Raw genomic sequence first — 20,104 nt, 5'->3', positions numbered from 1 at the left:
TGAGGTTTCAACCGCCGAAATATGTCGCCGGGTTGCTCATCTCTCGCAAACAATTTTACTACGACGTTGCGGTACTCAAATAACGGTACAAATAACAAATGACATCAAGTCGATACATTGCGCGTCGGTTAGCGTATATATAAGGCTAAAGGGGACACCAATACCAATACACAGAAAGCACATGATGTGCACTTACACAACGATGAAAAGTTGTATTCGAACTTATAGAATACCCTGTATGGAAGCTAGGTGAGCGTAAAGTTTTGCATTTGTTTTAAAGAAACAAGACAAAAATCAACTCCTGAATATAATACAATGCGAACCTTATGCTGTATAAGTGATAGGAATCTTACATTCGATTTACGTCGATTGATTGACAGAAACATAAATAGGTCGCCTCAGGCTTAATTGCAGTGAAGTCAGCCGCAAAAAAAGCATAGTCAAGGGTATAAACGTCCTGTTGAGAACTTGACCCTTCTATATCGACAGACTTCCCGATAAAATGAATATATCAAATTAATAACAGGATGAGTTCTAATTAATAAGTATTTTATAACAAAGTCTCCTTTGCGTTTTGTTATAAACTTGGTCTCGTTAGCAGTTAAAATAACAAATATTGTAGTAAAATTGCCTCTACGCATATCACAAATATATCAAATAATGATATAATTTGATCTAGTTTATGTCCATATGAGTAACAAAAATCAGTATTCTGTCATGCTGTATAACCAAATTGTAACAAAGCGATTTATAAGTAACAGAACGAGATAGAATCTTAGTAGAAAATTTTGTGCATCGTAAGTTTTTCTATCACATTTGTAACAAAGATTGATAGAAATATCAACTTGAGCAACAATTCTGTAAGAATTTTGTTAGAATCATCTGATCGGGTTCGCAATCGGTTATTAGAGTACAGGACAATTACGGGGCTAGTGAACAATCCTACTGACTCTATAGCAGCACCTCCCAACCGAGATTCGAACATATGACAACTGGCTTGTTAGGTCAGCATCGTACCCCGTAGCTAACTGGGCGGGTCAGCAGTGCGATGAAGATAAAATGCCAACGAAACTAGGATTATATGTATATAAATTGAACCTTTCATTCCGAAATAAGTCCCTTACTTAGCAGACAGGAGTCGCCATTAAGTTTTTCCATTTCAATTACAAGTAAGTGTTGCTTTTTGCTTGATTGTCACTGTTGCCTGTTTTCTTTTCTGAATGCCTGGTTCGCTTCTCAACAACATGAAAATATCCTCAGTTGTGAAGTTGTAATACTTCTGCTATATCGGAATAATCCTGTATTGTGTTAAAATTGCTTGTATAAAATATATGTTGCAAGTGCAAGCAATATATTTGGCACCACTGTGAACGTTCTGAACTATGTTGGACTATCTTGTTGCTTTCCGCTTCATTTAACGGAAGTATATGTCTATTTATTTACCCTTCTAGCCGATGTGAATGGGCACAGTCACGAAAATAGTCTTGCATTGCATTAATTGAACCGGGCTTATTTACTTTCAATAAAATATTTCTTCGCTTCGCTAATGACGCTGGAAATCAATTTCCAAGAAGTTTGACTTTCGAGCCGGTTGAGAAACTTTCATTCATGAATATTTATAAGGCTCTCAGGACAATGGCACAACCTTAAGTGCTGATTCGCATTTTTCTGCTGAAAACGTTCATGATTTATTCAGTGTGTTTGTTATGCGCTTCTTCTGTACTGTACATTATTGTCGTGGCCTGTCACCGTCACTAGTTTGTTTAATTGGTAATGCACACCTTGCGTTGATGGAGAAAAATCAGGTACGTTACCAGCAATGATATTATTGTTATTGAGCTCGCAAATGCCCAACTGTTTGCGGAAGAATCTGCTATCAACAGTGATTCGAATGGATCAAGTGACACATTTGATGGATCAATTTGCTGGGTAATTTGATAGTGAGAATCCGTTCCGGTAAGTCTAATAACGGACCGATTTTTCGCTTGAAATAGATCCAGAAGATTAATTGTCGTTTTCTTGTTTGATAAATTAATCACGGTTATGAAGTAGGATTCTTGTAGATCTGCCGGTTTTTCTGTATCCTTCAGGTAGCGAACAAAGGCAAATACATTTTCGGTTAGAGCTCGCGATTTAAAGTGACCATGTGTGAAGATTGCATTCTTTCGTAACTTCACCGCATCTACGTAGAATTTGTAGGTACTGTAATCGGCTTCCAGTTGCTTAAGAAGGTTAGTTTGACGATAGTAGGGATTAATGGGAAGCCAAGTTTTGCTGGAGTTGGAGAAGCCTGCATTATAGGAATCATCCCATTGGAACGGAGTCCGTTGAGGGTCTCTTGATTTCCATTTGTATTCTTCGGGTCCTACATTGCAGCCCTGAGGATCTCTGCTATCTTCGTAGGATATATCCCGATAGTCCACCATTCCAATTTCCTCTCCGTTGTATGTGACTGCCACACCCGGTAGAGTTAGCAACATAAGTGTCATTCCCTCAATACGCTCGATGCCGTAACGACTCCCGACGCGTGGCTGATCGTGGTTTCCAAGCTGCAAATAATATTAAAATGTTAGAATTAATATATTTTTCGAAATGATGATAGAACTTACGACCCAATTAGTAACTTTTCCCCGGGGCATATTCTCCAAGAAGCGATCAATGACGTACTTAAAATCAGAAGCTTTAGATTCTGCACTTAAGTCAGTGATCATGGCAAAATTGAACGGAAAGTTAGCTCTTTGTTCGATTCCATCAGGAGATTCATAGTAGAGCATTGTGTTCTCCAAGCTGGTGTAAGCTTCAGTCATCATTATGCTGTTGATGAATAGTTTGTGAAAATTATTTTAAGAAATTTTTAAATTTTACTGACATCGTTTCCACGTCGTGTTCTGCGGTGAAATTGTCAATAACTCGTCTCCAGTGTCCTACCACGTTATATGTCTCCATCTAAAATATTATTTCTGGTTATTAAATACTATTTCATATTAAACGGGGTCAGTACCAGACTATTTGTGTACTGATGGTTCGTATAACCATAGCTTAACGGATCCGACGGATCTACAATTGGTTCATCACGGAAAAGATCATCCTCAAACATGTGATTAATGGCATCCACACGAAAACCGGAGGCACCTTTCAACATCCAGAATCGTAGAATTTCATCAAATTCTTCAATAACCGCTTCGTTCCTATAGTTTAAATCCGGTTGTCCTACCTCGAATTGATGTAGATAATATTCTTTCCTTATATCGCTCCATTCCCAAGCTGAGCCATAAAACACGGAATTCTACAAACAATAAAACGTCTTCAAACATCTAAACAGTTGTTCATAGAAATAACCTACCCAGTTGTTCGGTACATCCGGTTTGTCCTGGCCGGGTACCGGTTTGCCCGGATGCCAAACGTAGTAATCCTTGTACGGCTCAACTCCCAGTTCGGATTGGATGAACCACCAGTGCTCGATACTGGAATGGTTCGGGACAAAATCAAGAATAATCCTAATGCCTAACTTTCTCGCTTCCGTAAACAGCTCCTCCAGATCTTCATTCGTTCCGAACAGTGGATCAACCTCAAGAAAATCGCTTATATCGTAACCGAAATCACGCTGTGGAGACTTGAAAACCGGACTCAACCATGTGGCATCGATGCCGGTATCCTTCAGATACTGCAGTTTGGCCGTAACTCCTTTTATATCTCCAACGCCGTCACCATCGGTATCGTAAAACGATCGTGGGTATATTTGATAAAACAGTGCCGTTTCCCACCAATCCTTCTCCTGTGGAACTTGGGAAGAAGTGCCTTCCAGAAGCCAACTCAAGCTTACTGAAAAGAGTAAAGCTTTCAGTTTAAATTCAGAAGAAACGAACTTCATTTCGCCGCGGAATCTTTTGCTACACTGAAGATAGACAAACAATTATTATTTATTTTTGGCCTAAACCAATCTACTGTTATCATCGGTGACATATTTTAAATTAGCTGCCGGGCATGATAATAGGTATTGATTGATACGAGATAAATATGAACTTCTTTGCTGTCAATAGCTATCTGCTTGATAAAAATTGAACTGATTAAGATCACTGTTCAGTACAAACCATCAACGGTGCATATTTAAGCATAAATTTAAACACCCTTGAATGAAATTCAATTGCCAGACAGCGAGAAAACCAGCAACATCAGTGATTAAATATTAACAATTTTACTACAGAGGCAGAATTTGTCATTCGTAATACGCTTAGCTAAACCGAATAGAATAATGCACGGAAAAAGTCGTTGAACCAGACAAACATTAACTATTAATCAAACAGCATAAATTAGTGGTACAGCCAAAATCCAATCCCAGAACTCGAACTAGTTCATCCGTACCTACATATATGTAAAGAGCGGATTTAGGTGGGCAGAACAACGGTTCCGTGTCCGAATCCATTAATCGGTATTATTCTTCGGTATCATCAATGGTGTTTGCGTTGAAATATTTATTTGATTGAAATCGCCCAGTGGAGCATTTGAATATTTGATTTTTCCCTCCCGTTTCCATCGGTTTCCAACTTGTGCATCATGCGTAAAGCGTTTCCGAGAACGTTATTTACATATTCCGCTTGAGCTAGCTTACCTTTGTTAGGAAGGGTGGACCAAATTATTTATTTCTGAGTACCACCGGCGTTGGATGTTATCTGCAATAGTCTTACACTCAATGGATGGATTTTGAATTGATGGTGTACCTAACAACATTGAAGGAATTCTTATGAAGATTGTCTAAGAAACGTGTATTAAAAGTTCGCTTTAACTTCGCTATACATATTTACTTACACAATTGAATTCACGGAATCGAAAATCAACAGTAAAACGTTTACCTGTCATTTTGATTTATTGTACGACTACCTTGGAGGTTATGCGGCAATGACTTTAACCGATAAAAATGTATAATGATGAAAATTATAACCGACGCTGCAGAGCGTATAATACTGAGCTGACCGCTGACTGCCACGTTCTGTTTCATGTTAGATTTTGGTTTGAGTGTAGATCTGTGAGAATATTCAGATGTGAAGAGTTACGATTTGTTTGGAATTAAGAGTAATCGACAGAAACAGAAACAGAAACAGAAACAGAAACAGAAACAGAAACAGAAACAGAAACAGAAACAGAAACAGAAACAGAAACAGAAACAGAAACAGAAACAGAAACAGAAACAGAAACAGAAACAGAAACAGAAACAGAAACCGAAACAGAAACAGAAACAGAAACAGAAACCAAAACGAAGAACAGAAGAACAGAAGAACAGAAGAACAGAAGAACAGAAGAACAGAAGAACAGAAGAACAGAAGAACAGAAGAACAGAAGAACAGAACAACGGAAGAACAAAAGAGCAGCAGAACAGAAAACAGAAAGTAAACAGTAAACGACAAACGGGAAGCAGAAAACAGAAAATTGTAAAATCGCAAGTCAAATATCATGAGTCCTTGGTCGAAAGTCAATGGTCCAAATTTGGAGGCGCAAGTAATGTAAGTCGAAGTCGAATGTAAAATATCTAAAGCAGAAACTTTAATTTAGTTTAAAATTTTGAAATTCAAGTATCAAAATAAAAAAGTAGAATGCCGTAAGTTTAAAATAAGTTGGAATTTGACTGTCGAAATTTGAATGCTCGAAACTGAAAGTCGTGGCTCGAAAGTTGAAGGTCGCAAATCGAGATTTGAAAGTCATTAACTCCAATGAAGAAAGTCGAAAATTAGAAGTAGAAAATCGTAATTCGCGAAAGTCTTAAGTCTCAAGTTTAAAGTCGAAAGTCTAAAGTCGAAAATGTAAAGTCAAAAGTTTAAAGCTCTAATGTCTAAAATCTAAAGTTTAATGTCTCAAGACACATGTCGATAAACGAAAGTCGAAAAATGAAAGACGAAGATCGAAAGTCCAAAGTCAAATGGCGACAGACGAAAATGGCTAGTCGAAAATGGAAAGACGAAAGTCTAAAGTGTAAAGTCTTAAGTGTATAGACTAAAGTCTAAAGTAAAAAAAACCAAAGTCGAAAACCGAAAGACGGAAGTTCGGAAAGACGTCTAAAAGTGTAAATGTCTTAAAGTGTAAAAGTGTAAAAGTGTAAAAGTGTAAAAGTGTAAAAGTGTAAAAGTGTAAAAGTGTAAAAGTGTAAAAGTGTAAAAGTGTAAAAGTGTAAAAGTGTAAAAGTGTAAAAGTGTAAAAGTGTAAAAGTGTAAAAGTGTAAAAGTGTAAAAGTGTAAAAGTGTAAAAGTGTAAAAGTGTAAAAGTGCAAAAGTGCAAAAGTGCAAAAGTGTAAAAGTGTAAAAGTGTAAAAGTGTAAAAGTGTAAAAGTGTAAAAGCGTAAAAGTGTAAAAGTGTAAAAGTGTAAAAGTGTAAAAGTGTAAAAGTGTAAAAGTGTAAAAGTGTAAAAGTGTAAAAGTGTAAAAGTGTAAAAGTGTAAAAGTGTAAAAGTGTAAAAGTGTAAAAGTGTAAAAGTGTAAAAGTGTAAAAGTGTAAAAGTGTAAAAGTGTAAAAGTGTAAAAGTGTAAAAGTGCAAAAGTGCAAAAGTGCAAAAGTGTAAAAGTGTAAAAGTGTAAAAGTGTAAAAGTGTAAAAGTGTAAAAGTGTAAAAGTGTAAAAGTGTAAAAGTGTAAAAGTGTAAAAGTGTAAAAGTGTAAAAGTGTAAAAGTGTAAAAGTGTAAAAGTGTAAAAGTGTAAAAGTGTAAAAATGTAAAAGTGCAAAAGTGTAAAAGTGTATAAGTGTATAAGTGTAAAAGTGTAAAAGTGTAAAAGTGTAAAAGTGTAAAAGTGTAAAAGTGTAAAAGTGTAAAAGTGTAAAAGTGTAAAAGTGTAAAAGTGTAAAAGTGTAAAAGTGTAAAAGTGTAAAAGTGTAAAAGTGTAAAAGTGTAAAAGTGTAAAAGTGTAAAAGTGTAAAAGTGTAAAAGTGTAAAAGTGTAAAAGTGTAAAAGTGTAAAAGTGTAAAAGTGTAAAAGTGTAAAAGTGTAAAAGTGTAAAAGTGTAAAAGTGTAAAAGTGTAAAAGTGTAAAAGTGTAAAAGTGTAAAAGTGTAAAAGTGTAAAAGTGTAAAAGTGTAAAAGTGTAAAAGTGTAAAAGTGTAAAAGTGTAAAAGTGTAAAAGTGTAAAAGTGTAAAAGTGTAAAAGTGTAAAAGTGTAAAAGTGTAAAAGTGTAAAAGTGTAAAAGTGTAAAAGTGTAAAAGTGTAAAAGTGTAAAAGTGTAAAAGTGTAAAAGTGTAAAAGTGTAAAAGTGTAAAAGTGTAAAAGTGTAAAAGTGTAAAAGTGTAAAAGTGTAAAAGTGTAAAAGTGTAAAAGTGTAAAAGTGTAAAAGTGTAAAAGTGTAAAAGTGTAAAAGTGTAAAAGTGTAAAAGTGTAAAAGTGTAAAAGTGTAAAAGTGTAAAAGTGTAAAAGTGTAAAAGTGTAAAAGTATAAAAGTGTAAAAGTGTAAAAGTGTAAAAGTGTAAAAGTGTAAAAGTGTAAAAGTGTAAAAGTGTAAAAGTGTAAGAGTGTAAAAGTGTAAAAGTCTAAAAGTCTGAAAGTCTAAAAGCCTAAAAGTCTAAAAGTCTAAAAGTCTAAAAGTCTAAAAGTCTAAAAGTCTAAAAGTCTAAAAGTCTAAAAGTCTAAACGCCCAAAAGTCTAAAAGTCTAAAAGAAGTCCAAAAGTCTAACAGTTTAAAAGTACACAAGCCAAAAAGTCTAAATGTTTTAAAGTCTTAAAATCCAAAAGTCTCCAAGTCCAAAAGTCTACAAGTCTAAAAGCCTAAAAGCACAAACTAACAGACGTAGCACTGAAGCTTCATTCCATTGCCAATAAAAACGATCATTTTAAATATTCACTTAAGCTAAGACTCAAACAGTCGCTGCGCGAGAACGCCGCTCGCTTGCACTGGCGCTGTTGTCAGATAATATACAAGAGATGATATACAAATTTATAGCATTTGCTAAATTTATAGCAAGCTGCTTTGCGTAGCGCGAAGACTGCACCAGGTGATGCTAGTGTTTTTTCCAAGTTTTAGGGGTGTCATTGAAACGATGTTTTGTTAGAGAATTTGTTCGAAGTGTTACGTCTGTTAGTCTGTGCTAAAAATCTAAAAGTATAAAAGTCCAAAAGTCTAAAAGTTCAAAAGTCCAAAAGTCTAAAAGTCTAAAATTGTAATCGTCTAAAAGTCTAAATGACTCAAAGTCTAAAAGTCTCAAAGACTAAAAGTATGAAAGCCAAAAAGTCTAAATATTTAAAAGTCTAAAAGAGTAAAAGTCTAAAGGTCTAAAAGCACAAAAGTCTAAAAGTGTAAAAATCTAAAAACCTCAAAGCAGGGGCGTAGCCAAAAATTTTTCTTAGGGGGGGTTTCACAAAAAAAAATTTACATAGCCTAACCTTAAGGGGTTTATTAAGGAAATGAGGAATTATTTTCAATCATCATATGGTTTTTGGTTTATACTCCGGGTTCTTCATTTGACTTAAAAAAAACAAATTGATATAAAAGAAGGTAAATGTTGAAATTGCACCTCCCAGTTGACCTCGTGATACGTTGTATATTCAAATCTTGGCTGGGAGGGACTATTAGAGTGAATAGGATCGAGTCCCTTCCAAGCGCGGCAAAAGTCGAGACAAGTTGACAGCTTAACCTGCATGCTTTTCAACATCGTCCTTGAGAAGATGATCCGGCGAGCAAAATCGAAACGAGAGTCTCAATTTTCAGTGAAAGTATCAAACTTCTTGGCTACGCAGATGACTTTGATATTGTAGGCCGAAACTTCACAACGGCGGAGGCCATCTGCGCTACTAGCGGAGACTAGTAGGATTGGGCTAAAAGTAAATGCGTCGTAGACCAAATATAGAACATGATTGGTAGAGGTTCAAAAAGACGAACGTGCACTTTTCGTGGACGGTGATCTTTGGGATCGCTGGTGACCGCGGTTAACACAAATAAGGAGATCTAGCGGCGCATTTAAGCAGAAAATCGAGACGACTTTGCCCTTCGCAAAACGCTTCCATCCGCTAGCAAATGATAGCTATCGTACGATGCTGACAAAGTACTATTCATAGCCCTTATTAGGTTGTTTTTATGGATGTGACGATACTCAGGGAGGACAGCACGCACTTGCGAACGATATTTCACGGAGCAAAAGTTGGAAGCGAAGAGCGGCGAAGGTACACTAGAATTTCTTTTTACGTTCATTTATTTTACGTGATTTCCTTTTGCATCAATATTTTTACATACGGAATTTGAATTAATGTCGTCTAGTTTTACGTCTAAAATTTGAATTAACGTCCACCCTTTTTTCGACCGATTATTCTATCGTCCCATAATAGTGCACGTAAGACGAAATTTGCGTGTATATGAATCACGAGCAGCAGACACAACTTGGGGAGATTACCATCGGACCACCTGGTGAAGCAAACTACGGTGGACCGGACAGTCATAAGGAAAAAGTTTCTATTTAACAACCCCTCGGGCACCCAGAACAGAGGGGCTCTACATGCGAGATGGCTCAACGTGGTCTTGCGATTTGCGCCTTCTGAAGCGCCTGGAAAATTGGCAACGAGTAACCCAAGATTGAGTTGTATGCAGTCGACTAGTTGGATGCTACTGACGACGAAAACGAGGATCGTACAACTAGTCCCGTAAATTTTCTTGTGCTCTAAGCAATTGGTAGCAGAAATTTCAAGCTTCAAAGTGTAGAACAAATTTTCGTCGCTGACCCCCTACCTAACCCCCCCCCCCTCGCTACGCCCATGTCTCAAAGTATAAAAGTCTAAAAGTCCAAAAGTCTAAAAGTCTAAAAGTCTCAAAGCCTAAAAGTCTAAAAGTTCAGAAGCCTAAAAGACTAAAAGATTATAAGTCTAAACACATAAAAGTCTAAAAGTCTAAAATTCTAATCGTCTAAAAGTCTAAATGACTCAAAGTCTAAAAGTCTTAAAGACTAAAAGTCTTAAAGACTAAAAGTCTGAAACTCAAAAAGTCTAAATTTTTAAAAGTCTAAAAGAATAAAAGTCTCAAAGTCTAAAAGTGTAAAAGTCTAAAAATCCAAAAGTATAAAAGTGTAAAAGTCTCAAAGTCTAAAAGTCTAAAAGTCCAAAAGTCCAAAAGTCCAAAAGTCTAAAAGTTCAAAAGCCTAAAAGTCCAAAAGTCTAAAAGACTAAAAGTCTAAAAGTCTAAAAGTCTAAAAGGCTAAAAGTCGTAAAGTCCAAAATTCCAAAAGTCTAAAAGTCTAAGATTCTAAAATTCTAATCGTCTAAATGACTCAAAGTCTAAAAGTCTCAAAGACTAAAAGCCAAAAAGTCTAAATGTTTCATGTTGTCTAGAAGTCTAACAGTTTAATAGTCTTAAAGTCTAAAACGCTGAAAGACTACAATTCTAAACGTCTAAAAGTCTGAATGTCTTAAAATCTAAAAGTCTTAAAGTCTAATAGCCAAAAAGTCTAAATATCTCAAAGTCTAAAAGTCTAACATTCTAATAGCCAAAAGTCTTAAAGTCTAAAGGTCTAAAATGCCATAAAGTCATAAGATCATAAGGTTACAAAGTCATAAAGTCTTAAAGGCATAAAGTCATACAGTCATAAAGTCATAAAGTCATAAAGTCATAAAGTCGTAAAGTCATAAAGTCATAAAGTCATAAAGTCATAAAGTCATAAAGTCATAAAGTCATAAAGTCATAAAGTCATAAAGTCATAAAGTCATAAAGTCATAAAGTCATAAAATCATAAAATCTTGAAGTCTTAGAGTTGCAGGGTCATAACGTCATAAGGTCAAAAAGCCAAAAAGTTAAAAAGTCTAAAAGTCTGAATTCAAAAAATCCAAACGTCTTTTAATTATAAAGTGAAAATGTAACCAAAAAGTGAAAAAGTCAATAGTTAAAATATCAAATAATAAACTTAAAGTTAAATTTTTGTGTTCAATTTTAAATTCTTTTGAAACGAAACAAGACCGAATTTGCTAAAATTTTAGTTTCCTTGAAAATGGTGGAATAAAACCACCGAAACGTCGGTTATAGTAGTTACAGATTGCATAGCCTAAAAACCAAACCTGAAAATTTAAGGTAAAGTTAGAGCTGAAAGTCAAAGTCAATAGGGAATAATCGAAAGTCAAAGGTTTAAATTCAGAGGTCAAAAGTTGAAAGTCAGAATTCGAAAGTAGGAATTGAAACTTGAAAGTCAAAAGTAGAAAGTCAAAAACTGGGAATCAGATCCATTTAGTATTCAAATACAAAAGTCGTTCTATAGAGTGACAGCTGACCTTGTTGTGTTGCTAAAGAATAGAGAATCAAATAGAATTCAGGAATTACTATCCTAATGTTATTATATACGTAAACGGTAGTCTGATATTTTATTTGGAAAGTTAGCTTGAGGGTTTTTTATAATCGATTGAACATACGTTTGCAATACTACAGCTCTTTATAAACAACTGTGTAATTTTAAATATAATGAACGCTCACTTCAGGGCGTGTTAATTCTAATCATCACAAGTGGCCTTATTCCCATCCAACCAAATTTAATTTATGGTAATCTGGGATGATGGGATGGATAAATAAAACATAATTATAGGCACAGTGCACGAAGTATTTCATTACATGGTTCATTACATAATACGAATATGTGACTCGTAAATAAATAAATAATATCAATTATGCGACTTAGTTATTCAATTTAAATATTAGATGAGTTTATAACAGTTTTTGATATAGTTTTGTTTTACTCTTAAAAGATCTTGTAACTGTAATTACTATCGCGATGAAGTTCATTACAAATCACAAAAGTAATTTTCTTTGAAAAAGCGTGTCATTTAGAATTAATTTTATTGCACTGGTCCATTTGAAAAGTTACTACTGTTTTAATATGGTTTGAAATTACTAAAAAGAATGACGAAAGAATCATGCATCTAAAAATGGGATTCTGTTAACGGGAACTTAGCAGTCATTATCTTTTCGTCAGAGAGCCCAGCTTCGGAAGCAGCTTTTGGGCCCAAAAGCGGAGTTCTGTTTATAGAAATGTATTCACTGCATTCTTTTTGCCAATCTGAACACAGCGAATATATTTTCATGAACAGCATTTTGGTTTCAAACCAAAAAACTGCTTTTGAAATTTTTAGAATCGATGACGACTAATTTCACCGTAATAATTTTGGTCATTCATTCGTGGTTTTGTTAGGGTGAGAATCTGGAACCGTAGATTATAATTTGTTTCGACAAAGATAATGGAACTGCCTTCCCTTGGAGGGGACCCAATTACTGACGTAGTCACATTTTAACAAGTCTATCGAATGTCCCGCACCGGTTGCAAATGTCCAACTTCATCGCTTTCCGAATTGTCCGTTTAACAGTAATGCAATTATACATTTTGGCTGGATTTTTTGTTTGAACCGTATTGGCGGCTCTCCTTCCGCAGCAATAAAAAAATCACAGTCCAAAACAAAATTGAATTTTTGCACAACCTAGCCGGGAGCGCACATACTTCATTGCTTTAGGCACTGCGTGACCCTTCACTTCACCGAAGTCGGCAATTTTACCCCACAAAATCTAATTACACTCGCACGGTTGTGTGAAGGGGGCGTGTCGATTAGATTTGCGAATCGATGATGGAATGTGGGCGTTTCTTGCAATCCATCATCACCATCATCGTTGTCGTAATCGTAATCGCATTCGTTGTCGTGTCGTTACCCTTCCGTATTGGCGGTGCGGTCTGTCGCGAATAGACGTAGAAATCGTACGTACGTATGATTGAATATTGTCTGGTTCCCCCAGCAGTCGCTAGGTCTGCGCTAGCTTCCGGCCCTTGATCGATTACTACGAAGATTTATTTGAATTCGATGGCCGACATGTAAAGGGGACACAGGTAGGTAAGCGTTAATTGTCAAGCTTCATGCGGCGGAAAATTCGGCTTAGATTAACAGGAAGCGCGAGCGGGTCCGACATTGATTGCAAATGTTGTAATCTATTTTAAAAAGTTTCGAAATAGTTTCGATGGTAGTGGAGGGTCTTTTTAAGTTGTACAAAATATTTGTTGAAGAATTTTTAACCTTTACCTTTTCGTTTTCCAGTGGCAGGGTAAAATGGTGTAGTTATCAAAGGGAGTCCGTGTATGCGTCATCGCACAACCTGCCGACTGTAAATTATAGAATTTATTGTGCAAAATCATCATGGTAGCAAGCGCTAAACGTGCGTAGTCATAATGGTTATGGTCACGATGTCCTGGTTGCCAGCACGAAGCGCCGTAGCATGGAAGCTGTTAGAATGGAAGAAATATCCACGTGCCTACCGGAAGTACAAAACGGTGGAAAATTGCGTCCCTTCGGTGGTGGCAGCTTGGGCGACTGGTTGGCCCGCTGATCCTGCTGGGAAATGTATAGGGTAGGTGTGTTTTTCCCGAGCGACACAACGCGCTACCAACGAGGACGACGACGACGACGACGACAACGATGTTGATGGGTTTTGCCTTCACCGGTTCGTGGTGGTTGGTGGTGAATTGGCGAAAATGTCGAAATGCTCTTTTTAGCCCTGTGGCGGCAGAGCTACAGGAAAAAGATGATAAATCATTAGATTAAATGAGAAACGGAACTAGTATTCCGGTGAACGGGGATCGTGTGTGTAGTAGCTCTATCGAATCGCATTCATCGTTTAGCGCATTATCGAGGAAATTTGTACAGGATATTTAAAAGCAAAAGCAGTTTGTCGCAATTAGTGATACAACATGAAAAATGGCGGTAGAAAATGGTTGCAAATTTTATTTTGCACATAAAATATACAAAATTTTACCCACATGATTAGTTATAAATTTATGAGTACATGAGTATATTATGGAATCTCTCTTAATTATCAATAAAAATATACAAAATAAGTCTAATTTACAATTTGATTGTCCATAATTTTTTATGAGCTACCACATTTCTTCAAAATTTCTTTATTTTTGAAATCAACTTTATGCTAAACTTTCTTATTTAATTGATTCAAAATAGTAGAACAGAGGATATTTGCTACTGAGAGACTAGTTATACATTTTTTCTCAATGCTCTCGAGCGGATTTTTATTTGCTCTCTTAAAGCATCCATAAGTTGAATCCCAACTTCGACACATAAATTTAGGTTTGGTTGAAATAAATATTATGTTTTATAACTTGTTTTGTGCCGCCTGTTAAACCCTTCCGGTAGACACTTTTGGTTGTAAATCTGAACTTTCTAGAACCGACGAAACGATCATCATTAAAACTAAACGAACATCTCATGCATGTTTCCCAGTTTTCAGCTACATGTGTTTAGTGCTGTGAGCTTAGTCTAGTCGCCGGCAAAAGATGGTCGCTTCACTCCGTTCGACAGTGGAAAAACAAGTCGAACTTTCATTTGCAGCCGGTCGACAGCAACTGTCACCGATTAGTCGGGCTGCATGAGCAACGAGATAGAGGGACGCCGTTTATAGCGGTTCGGCATGTTGCTTTAAAAATTTTGATTATATTCTGAGTTGATTAATTTTTTTTTCTATTTTGTCATCCCAAAAGCTGCTTCTGAAATTGGGCTTTCTGACGAAAAGTTAATGACTGCTAGTTTCCCGTTAAAAGCCGCAATTTATCGAAAAGGAGATATCGACGGACCAGTATTTGCTTCTATGTAGCTAGTAACATGATGTCGCTCAGAATCTCTTCGATGACGTTTGTTCAATATGTTGACTTAGCAATCGCCAATAACAATACCGAATGGCTTATTTTATTAGAAAAAACAGTTAGTGGTTTATGGTTGCATGATCATAAAACTCGATTATACATATTTGTCTTTGCTTGTTTTTGTTTGCCTTTTATTCAGCAACTAGCCACTGCTGGATGTTAACTGTCTATAAACAATAATCTGAAACGCATATTGTTCATACGTCACATGTCGAAAACCGGTCCAGCAGCACCGTACCGCCGGACAGACACGGTAGAAGTGTAAAATCAATTTACTGGCTGCACAAAAACAACGACCGAAGCGGAACAGTGCTTCTGCTTAATAGGCGTGCGAATGGTATAAATTTCGCAGATTTAGTTACGAGTGCATGATGTCTCATATATCACTCCCGAAATGATGACATATGGCACTCGTATGGCACTGTCACCGGCAGCGAATCGATGCACAACTCGCGCTTTGCAGTTAGTCATTCGCGAAATCTCCATGGTACTCTGAGTACATCGGCGTGAAAAAGTTTAGTATTTTTGCTGAAAACGTTATATATTTTAAACTGATCTATCTATCTAGCTCTATATATCAAAGTGAGCGTGAGTATGTTTGTATGTTCCACCATAACTCCAGAACGCCTTAACTGATCTCCACCAAACTTGGCACACATATTCCTTGATATAAGGGAATTAGCACTGAATATATGGTAACTAAACCTTTGTTTCGTTACCATTATAGTAATTTTCATTGCGCAAACCGATGCATAATTAGCTACTTCACAGAAGGGGACAAGGAACGTGAGTATGAATATACAGCAGTCCCCAGAATAAGGCGTTGGGTGCTGTGCCCACGGCGATTACTTAGTTGCAATAATAACCAATAAAATTGATTTTTGGTACATTGTTTGGATCTGGTATCTCTATCGTCTATCACCAATTGCGAATAGATTTGTGGGAACTTATCAAGCCGGCTTCGTCGAAGGTCGGTCTACAACGGATCAAATATTTACACTGCGGCAAATCCTTCAAAAGGGCCGTGAATACAGAGTTCCCACGCATCATTTATTCGTTGACTTCAAAGCCGCATATGATACCATCGACCGGAAAGAGCTATGGAAAATCATGGACGAGAAAAGTTTCCCCAGGAAGCTCATCAACCTGATTAAATCTACGATGGATGGTACACAGTGCTGTGTTCGGATTTCGGGTGGATTGTCAAGTTCATTCGAATCACACAGAGGGCTTTGTCAAGGTGACGATCTTTCATGCCTGCTGTTCAACATAGCGCTACAAGGTGTTATGAACCGAGCGGATATCAACACGCGGGGCACGATATTCAACAAATCTAGTCAATTCGTCTGCTTTGCCGATGACATAGATATTATCGGCAGAACATCTGTGGCGGTGGCTGAACAGTACACCAGACTAAAGCGCGAAGCAGAAAAGATTGGGTTAAAGGTAAATACGTCTAAAACAAAGTACATGCTGGCCAGCGGAACCGAGGCCGAACGACACCGCTTGGGCAGTAGAATATTGATCGACGGCGATGAGTTTGAGGTAGTCGATGAATTTGTCTACCTTGGCTCACTGGCAACGGCGGATAATGATACCAGCCGTGAGATTCGGAGGCGTATTATCAGCGGAAGTCGTGCTTACTATGCGCTCCACAAGCAATTGCGGTCGAGCAGACTAAGTCCCCGTACAAAGTGCACTCTGTACAAGACGCTTATTAGACCGGTTGTTCTCTACGGGCATGAAACATGGCATGGACAATGCTCGAGGAGGACCTGCGAGTGCTCGGAGTTTTCGAACGACGAGTGCTAAGAACGATCTTCGGCGGCGTACAAGAAAACGGAGTATGGAGGCGGAGGATGAACCATGAACTCGCACAGCTCTATGGCGAACCCACTATCCAGAAGGTGGCTAAAGCTGGACGGATGCGATGGGCAGGGCATGTTGCAAGAATGCCGGGCAACTACCCTGCAAAGATGGTGTTCGCCTCAAATCCGATAGGAATAAGACGACCAGGAGCGCAGCGAGCAAGATGGTTAGACCAGGTGAAGCGAGATCTGGCGGAGAGTACTCGGTGTCCGAGGAATTGGAGAGCGGTAGCCCTCAACCGAGTTACATGGCTTCGTCTTAGGACGGCAAGCCACCTAATTAATTAATTAATTATTAGTATCTGGTAGAATCAACTGTCTTTTCTAATCTAATCTAATCTCACACTAACGCAGCCAATTCTGGAAGGCATCCTGGAAAATGACGATTAGTTGAATCAATCATTTTTCTTGTCAACGGCCAGGCCAACTGCGCAGCATGTACCGCAGAGAGAATTCCAAGGAATCAAGTGGAACTAGAAAAAATACCTAATTCCATCAAACTCCTTGAAATCAAGGGAAGGAAGAAAGCGTGGACCTCCCGTACCAAACGCTTCCCATATACATAGATAATGATTTATTTACAGTCGTTGGGAGTATCTTTGCTAATAAGGGTTAAGTGATACTCCGGACCCTCAGGGATGAACTAATGGCATTTAGACCAGAAGCCAGGCTGCAATTGGCCAAGGATATAGCGCCTTATTTCGCTCTCTGAAAATAGATTAGTTTACTAAAAAATTAGTATAAATCATATAATACTTGAAATTAAAGTCGTGTGGTTTAATGGTTGCCTAAAACTACATTTGTAAGGTTAGGAACTGAAAACCGCACGACCCCGCACCTCCTAGCTTGGCTACTCAATTATACAAATTGAAGTATTTCCAGGTATGGCCACGTGGAGGCGCTAGGTAGGGGCTTGGGATGGCTAGAGCTATGTTGGGCGCTTCTTCCTAGTTGCCTTCCCCATTTCATACCCTGGTAGAATCAACTGTCTTTTGACAGTTTATTCTTATTTAGTTCTAGTTTATTGCTTATTGGGAAGCTGAGATATCGCGATGGGCGTACAGTATTTATGTTTCGCCACAGCTCCGGAACTTCTGGACTGTTCTTCATCAAATGTCATTTGTCTAACACATGTTTTTTTGGTATAAAGGAATTAGCACCGGGGGGGTTGACAAAATAGGAAGACGCTCTCTTACAAGGGGAGAGAAAGGTTCAAACGGGTAAAGGGGTGCGTTTCTCTTGCATTTGGAACGATAGCAGTTATACAAGTTATTTTATTTCTGAAAGCGGGAATAGGATGGCCCTTAAAAAGGGTGAGGTTCGAAAACGTAAAAAAGGCTTTGTGTCGATTTATAGCGATTACCGAAAAGAAGACAGATTTACAAGTGGTTGGGGGACAACGTGAGAGGAAATAAAAAAAGGGTTTTGTTTCTTGCATTATGAGGGTTTTCGTTACAAAAACAGATGTACAAGTGACTGAGTGACAAAGGGGCTCCGAGTGAGATCGCTAGTATTTAGTAATTGATGTCTTTAATCTATTCTCAGAGACCGGAATAAGGCGCTATATCCTTGGTCAATTGCAGCCTGGCTTCTGGTCTAAATGCCATTAGGTCATCCTCGAGTGTCCGTCACTTAACCTTTATTAGCAAAGATTCTCCCAACGACTGTTAATATGTTATATAGGAAGTGTCTGGAACGGGAGGGCCACGCTTTCTTCCTTCCCCTTAATTTCAAGGAGTTGAAGGTAATTAGGTATTATATCAAATTGCACTTGATTCCATGGAATTCTCAGAAAAATGATTGATTCAAGTTATCGTTATTTTCCAAGACGCTTTCAAGAATTGGCTGCGTTAGAGATTAGATTAGATTAGATTACATTAAAACAGAAACAAAATAACCTCATTAATAAAGGTGGCATCACAAAGGACAATTTTGAATAATTCTTATAGCCCTAAAAAAGATGGTTTCACTCATATTGATAGCGACGGGACGGAAGAAAAGTCTGATATAAGCTAACCTTAAACAGTTTTTTAAACAAGGCTAGGGCTAGGGCTAGGGCTAGGGCTAGGGCTAGGGCTAGGGCTAGGGCTAGGGCTAGGGCTAGGGCTAGGGCTAGGGCTAGGGCTAGGGCTAGGGCTAGGGCTAGGGCTAGGGCTAGGGCTAGGGCTAGGGCTAGGGCTAGGGCTAGGGCTAGGGCTAGGGCTAGGGCTAGGGCTAGGGCTAGGGCTAGGGCTAGGGCTAGGGCTAGGGCTAGGGCTAGGGCTAGGGCTAGGGCTAGGGCTAGGGCTAGGGCTAGGGCTAGGGCTAGGGCTAGGGCTAGGGCTAGGGCTAGGGCTAGGGCTAGGGCTAGGGCTAGGGCTAGGGCTAGGGCTAGGGCTAGGGCTAGGGCTAGGGCTAGGGCTAGGGCTAGGGCTAGGGCTAGGGCTAGGGCTAGGGCTAGGGCTAGGGCTAGGGCTAGGGCTAGGGCTAGGGCTAGGGCTAGGGCTAGGGCTAGGGCTAGGGCTAGGGCTAGGGCTAGGGCTAGGGCTAGGGCTAGGGCTAGGGCTAGGGCTAGGGCTAGGGCTAGGGCTAGGGCTAGGGCTAGGGCTAGGGCTAGGGCTAGGGCTAGGGCTAGGGCTAGGGCTAGGGCTAGGGCTAGGGCTAGGGCTAGGGCTATGGCTAGGGCTAGGGCTAGGGCTAGGGCTAGGGCTAGGGCTAGGGCTAGGGCTAGGGCTAGGGCTAGGGCTAGGGCTAGGGCTAGGGCTAGGGCTAGGGCTAGGGCTAGGGCTAGCGCTAGGGCTAGGGCTATATAAATTACAATAAATTGTATTGTGTTTTATAGTGTACTTCGACCTACCTAAACCATTAAAACATTTGGGGCAAACCAACCACTGGTTGAGAGCTCCATTAAAAAAAATTAATAAATAAATTTAAACGCTCTTCACAAAAACCAGTTTAAAATGTTTGTAATGGTTACGTGTGAAAAATTGATTTTGTAACTCAATAATTGTACACTGTATTACCGTATTTGCCCTGATGACGGGAAATTAAATCCTTGAAACGTTGGCTTAAACAATAGATTGACTAGTTTGTTAGAAACCCGATGGCCAAAACACCATCAGTAAACCCAAAATTGGCAACGCTGGTATAAGAAATCACTTTACCTGATAGAACTCCGTTGTCCACTTGTCCTCCATTATCCATTATGCGAACGCAAAGCGTCACAAAATTAGATTTGATCAGAACCATTCTCGAAGGAATTCAATAGGACATCCAAAGTAGCAGTATTCGTAGGTATTATTTTCAAATTAAGTTTATTATTTGACTAGAAAATTTAAATCCATTGCGAGTTCCATACTAACTTAAAATATAACTATCACTACCGTAGTTACGATAGTAGCAGCTTACGTATTTTTCAGAAATTATAGACATTTCGTGCAGTAAACACTACTTGTACTTGTACTTAAGTCAGATTTCAGAAAAGCTATGGCTGCAATGGATTCATTTGATCTTCTTTGAATCCATCCCAAGACCACATGGCTTCCAGCGTAACGCGCTGCTACAATTTGCCGCAACGGTTGACTGCAATTCTAGTTGAATGAAACACTCAGTGCATCCCATGGTTGGGC

The 20,104-nt window shown here is 38.4% G+C and overlaps 1 protein-coding gene across 1 annotated transcript; it reads right to left on the bottom strand.

Annotated features, from left to right (window-relative positions):
• Positions 1–1,763: 1,763 nt before the first annotated feature.
• Positions 1,764–19,724, bottom strand: LOC128739601 (maltase 2-like). Its single transcript, XM_053835097.1, has 6 exons — positions 19,640–19,724; positions 3,344–3,822; positions 3,002–3,286; positions 2,870–2,946; positions 2,610–2,814; positions 1,764–2,549 (listed from the first exon to the last, which is right to left on the bottom strand). The coding sequence occupies exons 1-6, from the start codon at positions 19,722–19,724 to the stop codon at positions 1,764–1,766; spliced, it is 1,917 nt and encodes a 638-aa protein (XP_053691072.1).
• Between the last annotated feature and the right edge of the window lie 380 nt (positions 19,725–20,104).

This window comes from Sabethes cyaneus, chromosome 3 (assembly GCF_943734655.1).
Source record: "Sabethes cyaneus chromosome 3, idSabCyanKW18_F2, whole genome shotgun sequence".
NCBI lineage: Eukaryota > Metazoa > Arthropoda > Insecta > Diptera > Culicidae > Sabethes > Sabethes cyaneus.
This window is presented reverse-complemented; position numbering and strand designations above follow the sequence as displayed.

What these genes read in the sequence shown, in the direction of transcription:
- LOC128739601 (XM_053835097.1), bottom strand. Translation starts at nt 19,724, where the DNA reads ATGGTTCTGATCAAATCTAATTTTGTGACGCTTTGCGTTCGCATAATG. An exon ending in GGACAACGGAGTTCTATCAG is followed by an intron (nt 3,823 to 19,639) that starts GTAAAGTGATTT and finishes TACTCTTTTCAG; the next exon opens with TAAGCTTGAGTTGGCTTCTG. An exon ending in GAACACGACGTGGAAACGAT is followed by an intron (nt 2,815 to 2,869) that starts GTCAGTAAAATT and finishes ATTCATCAACAG; the next exon opens with CATAATGATGACTGAAGCTT.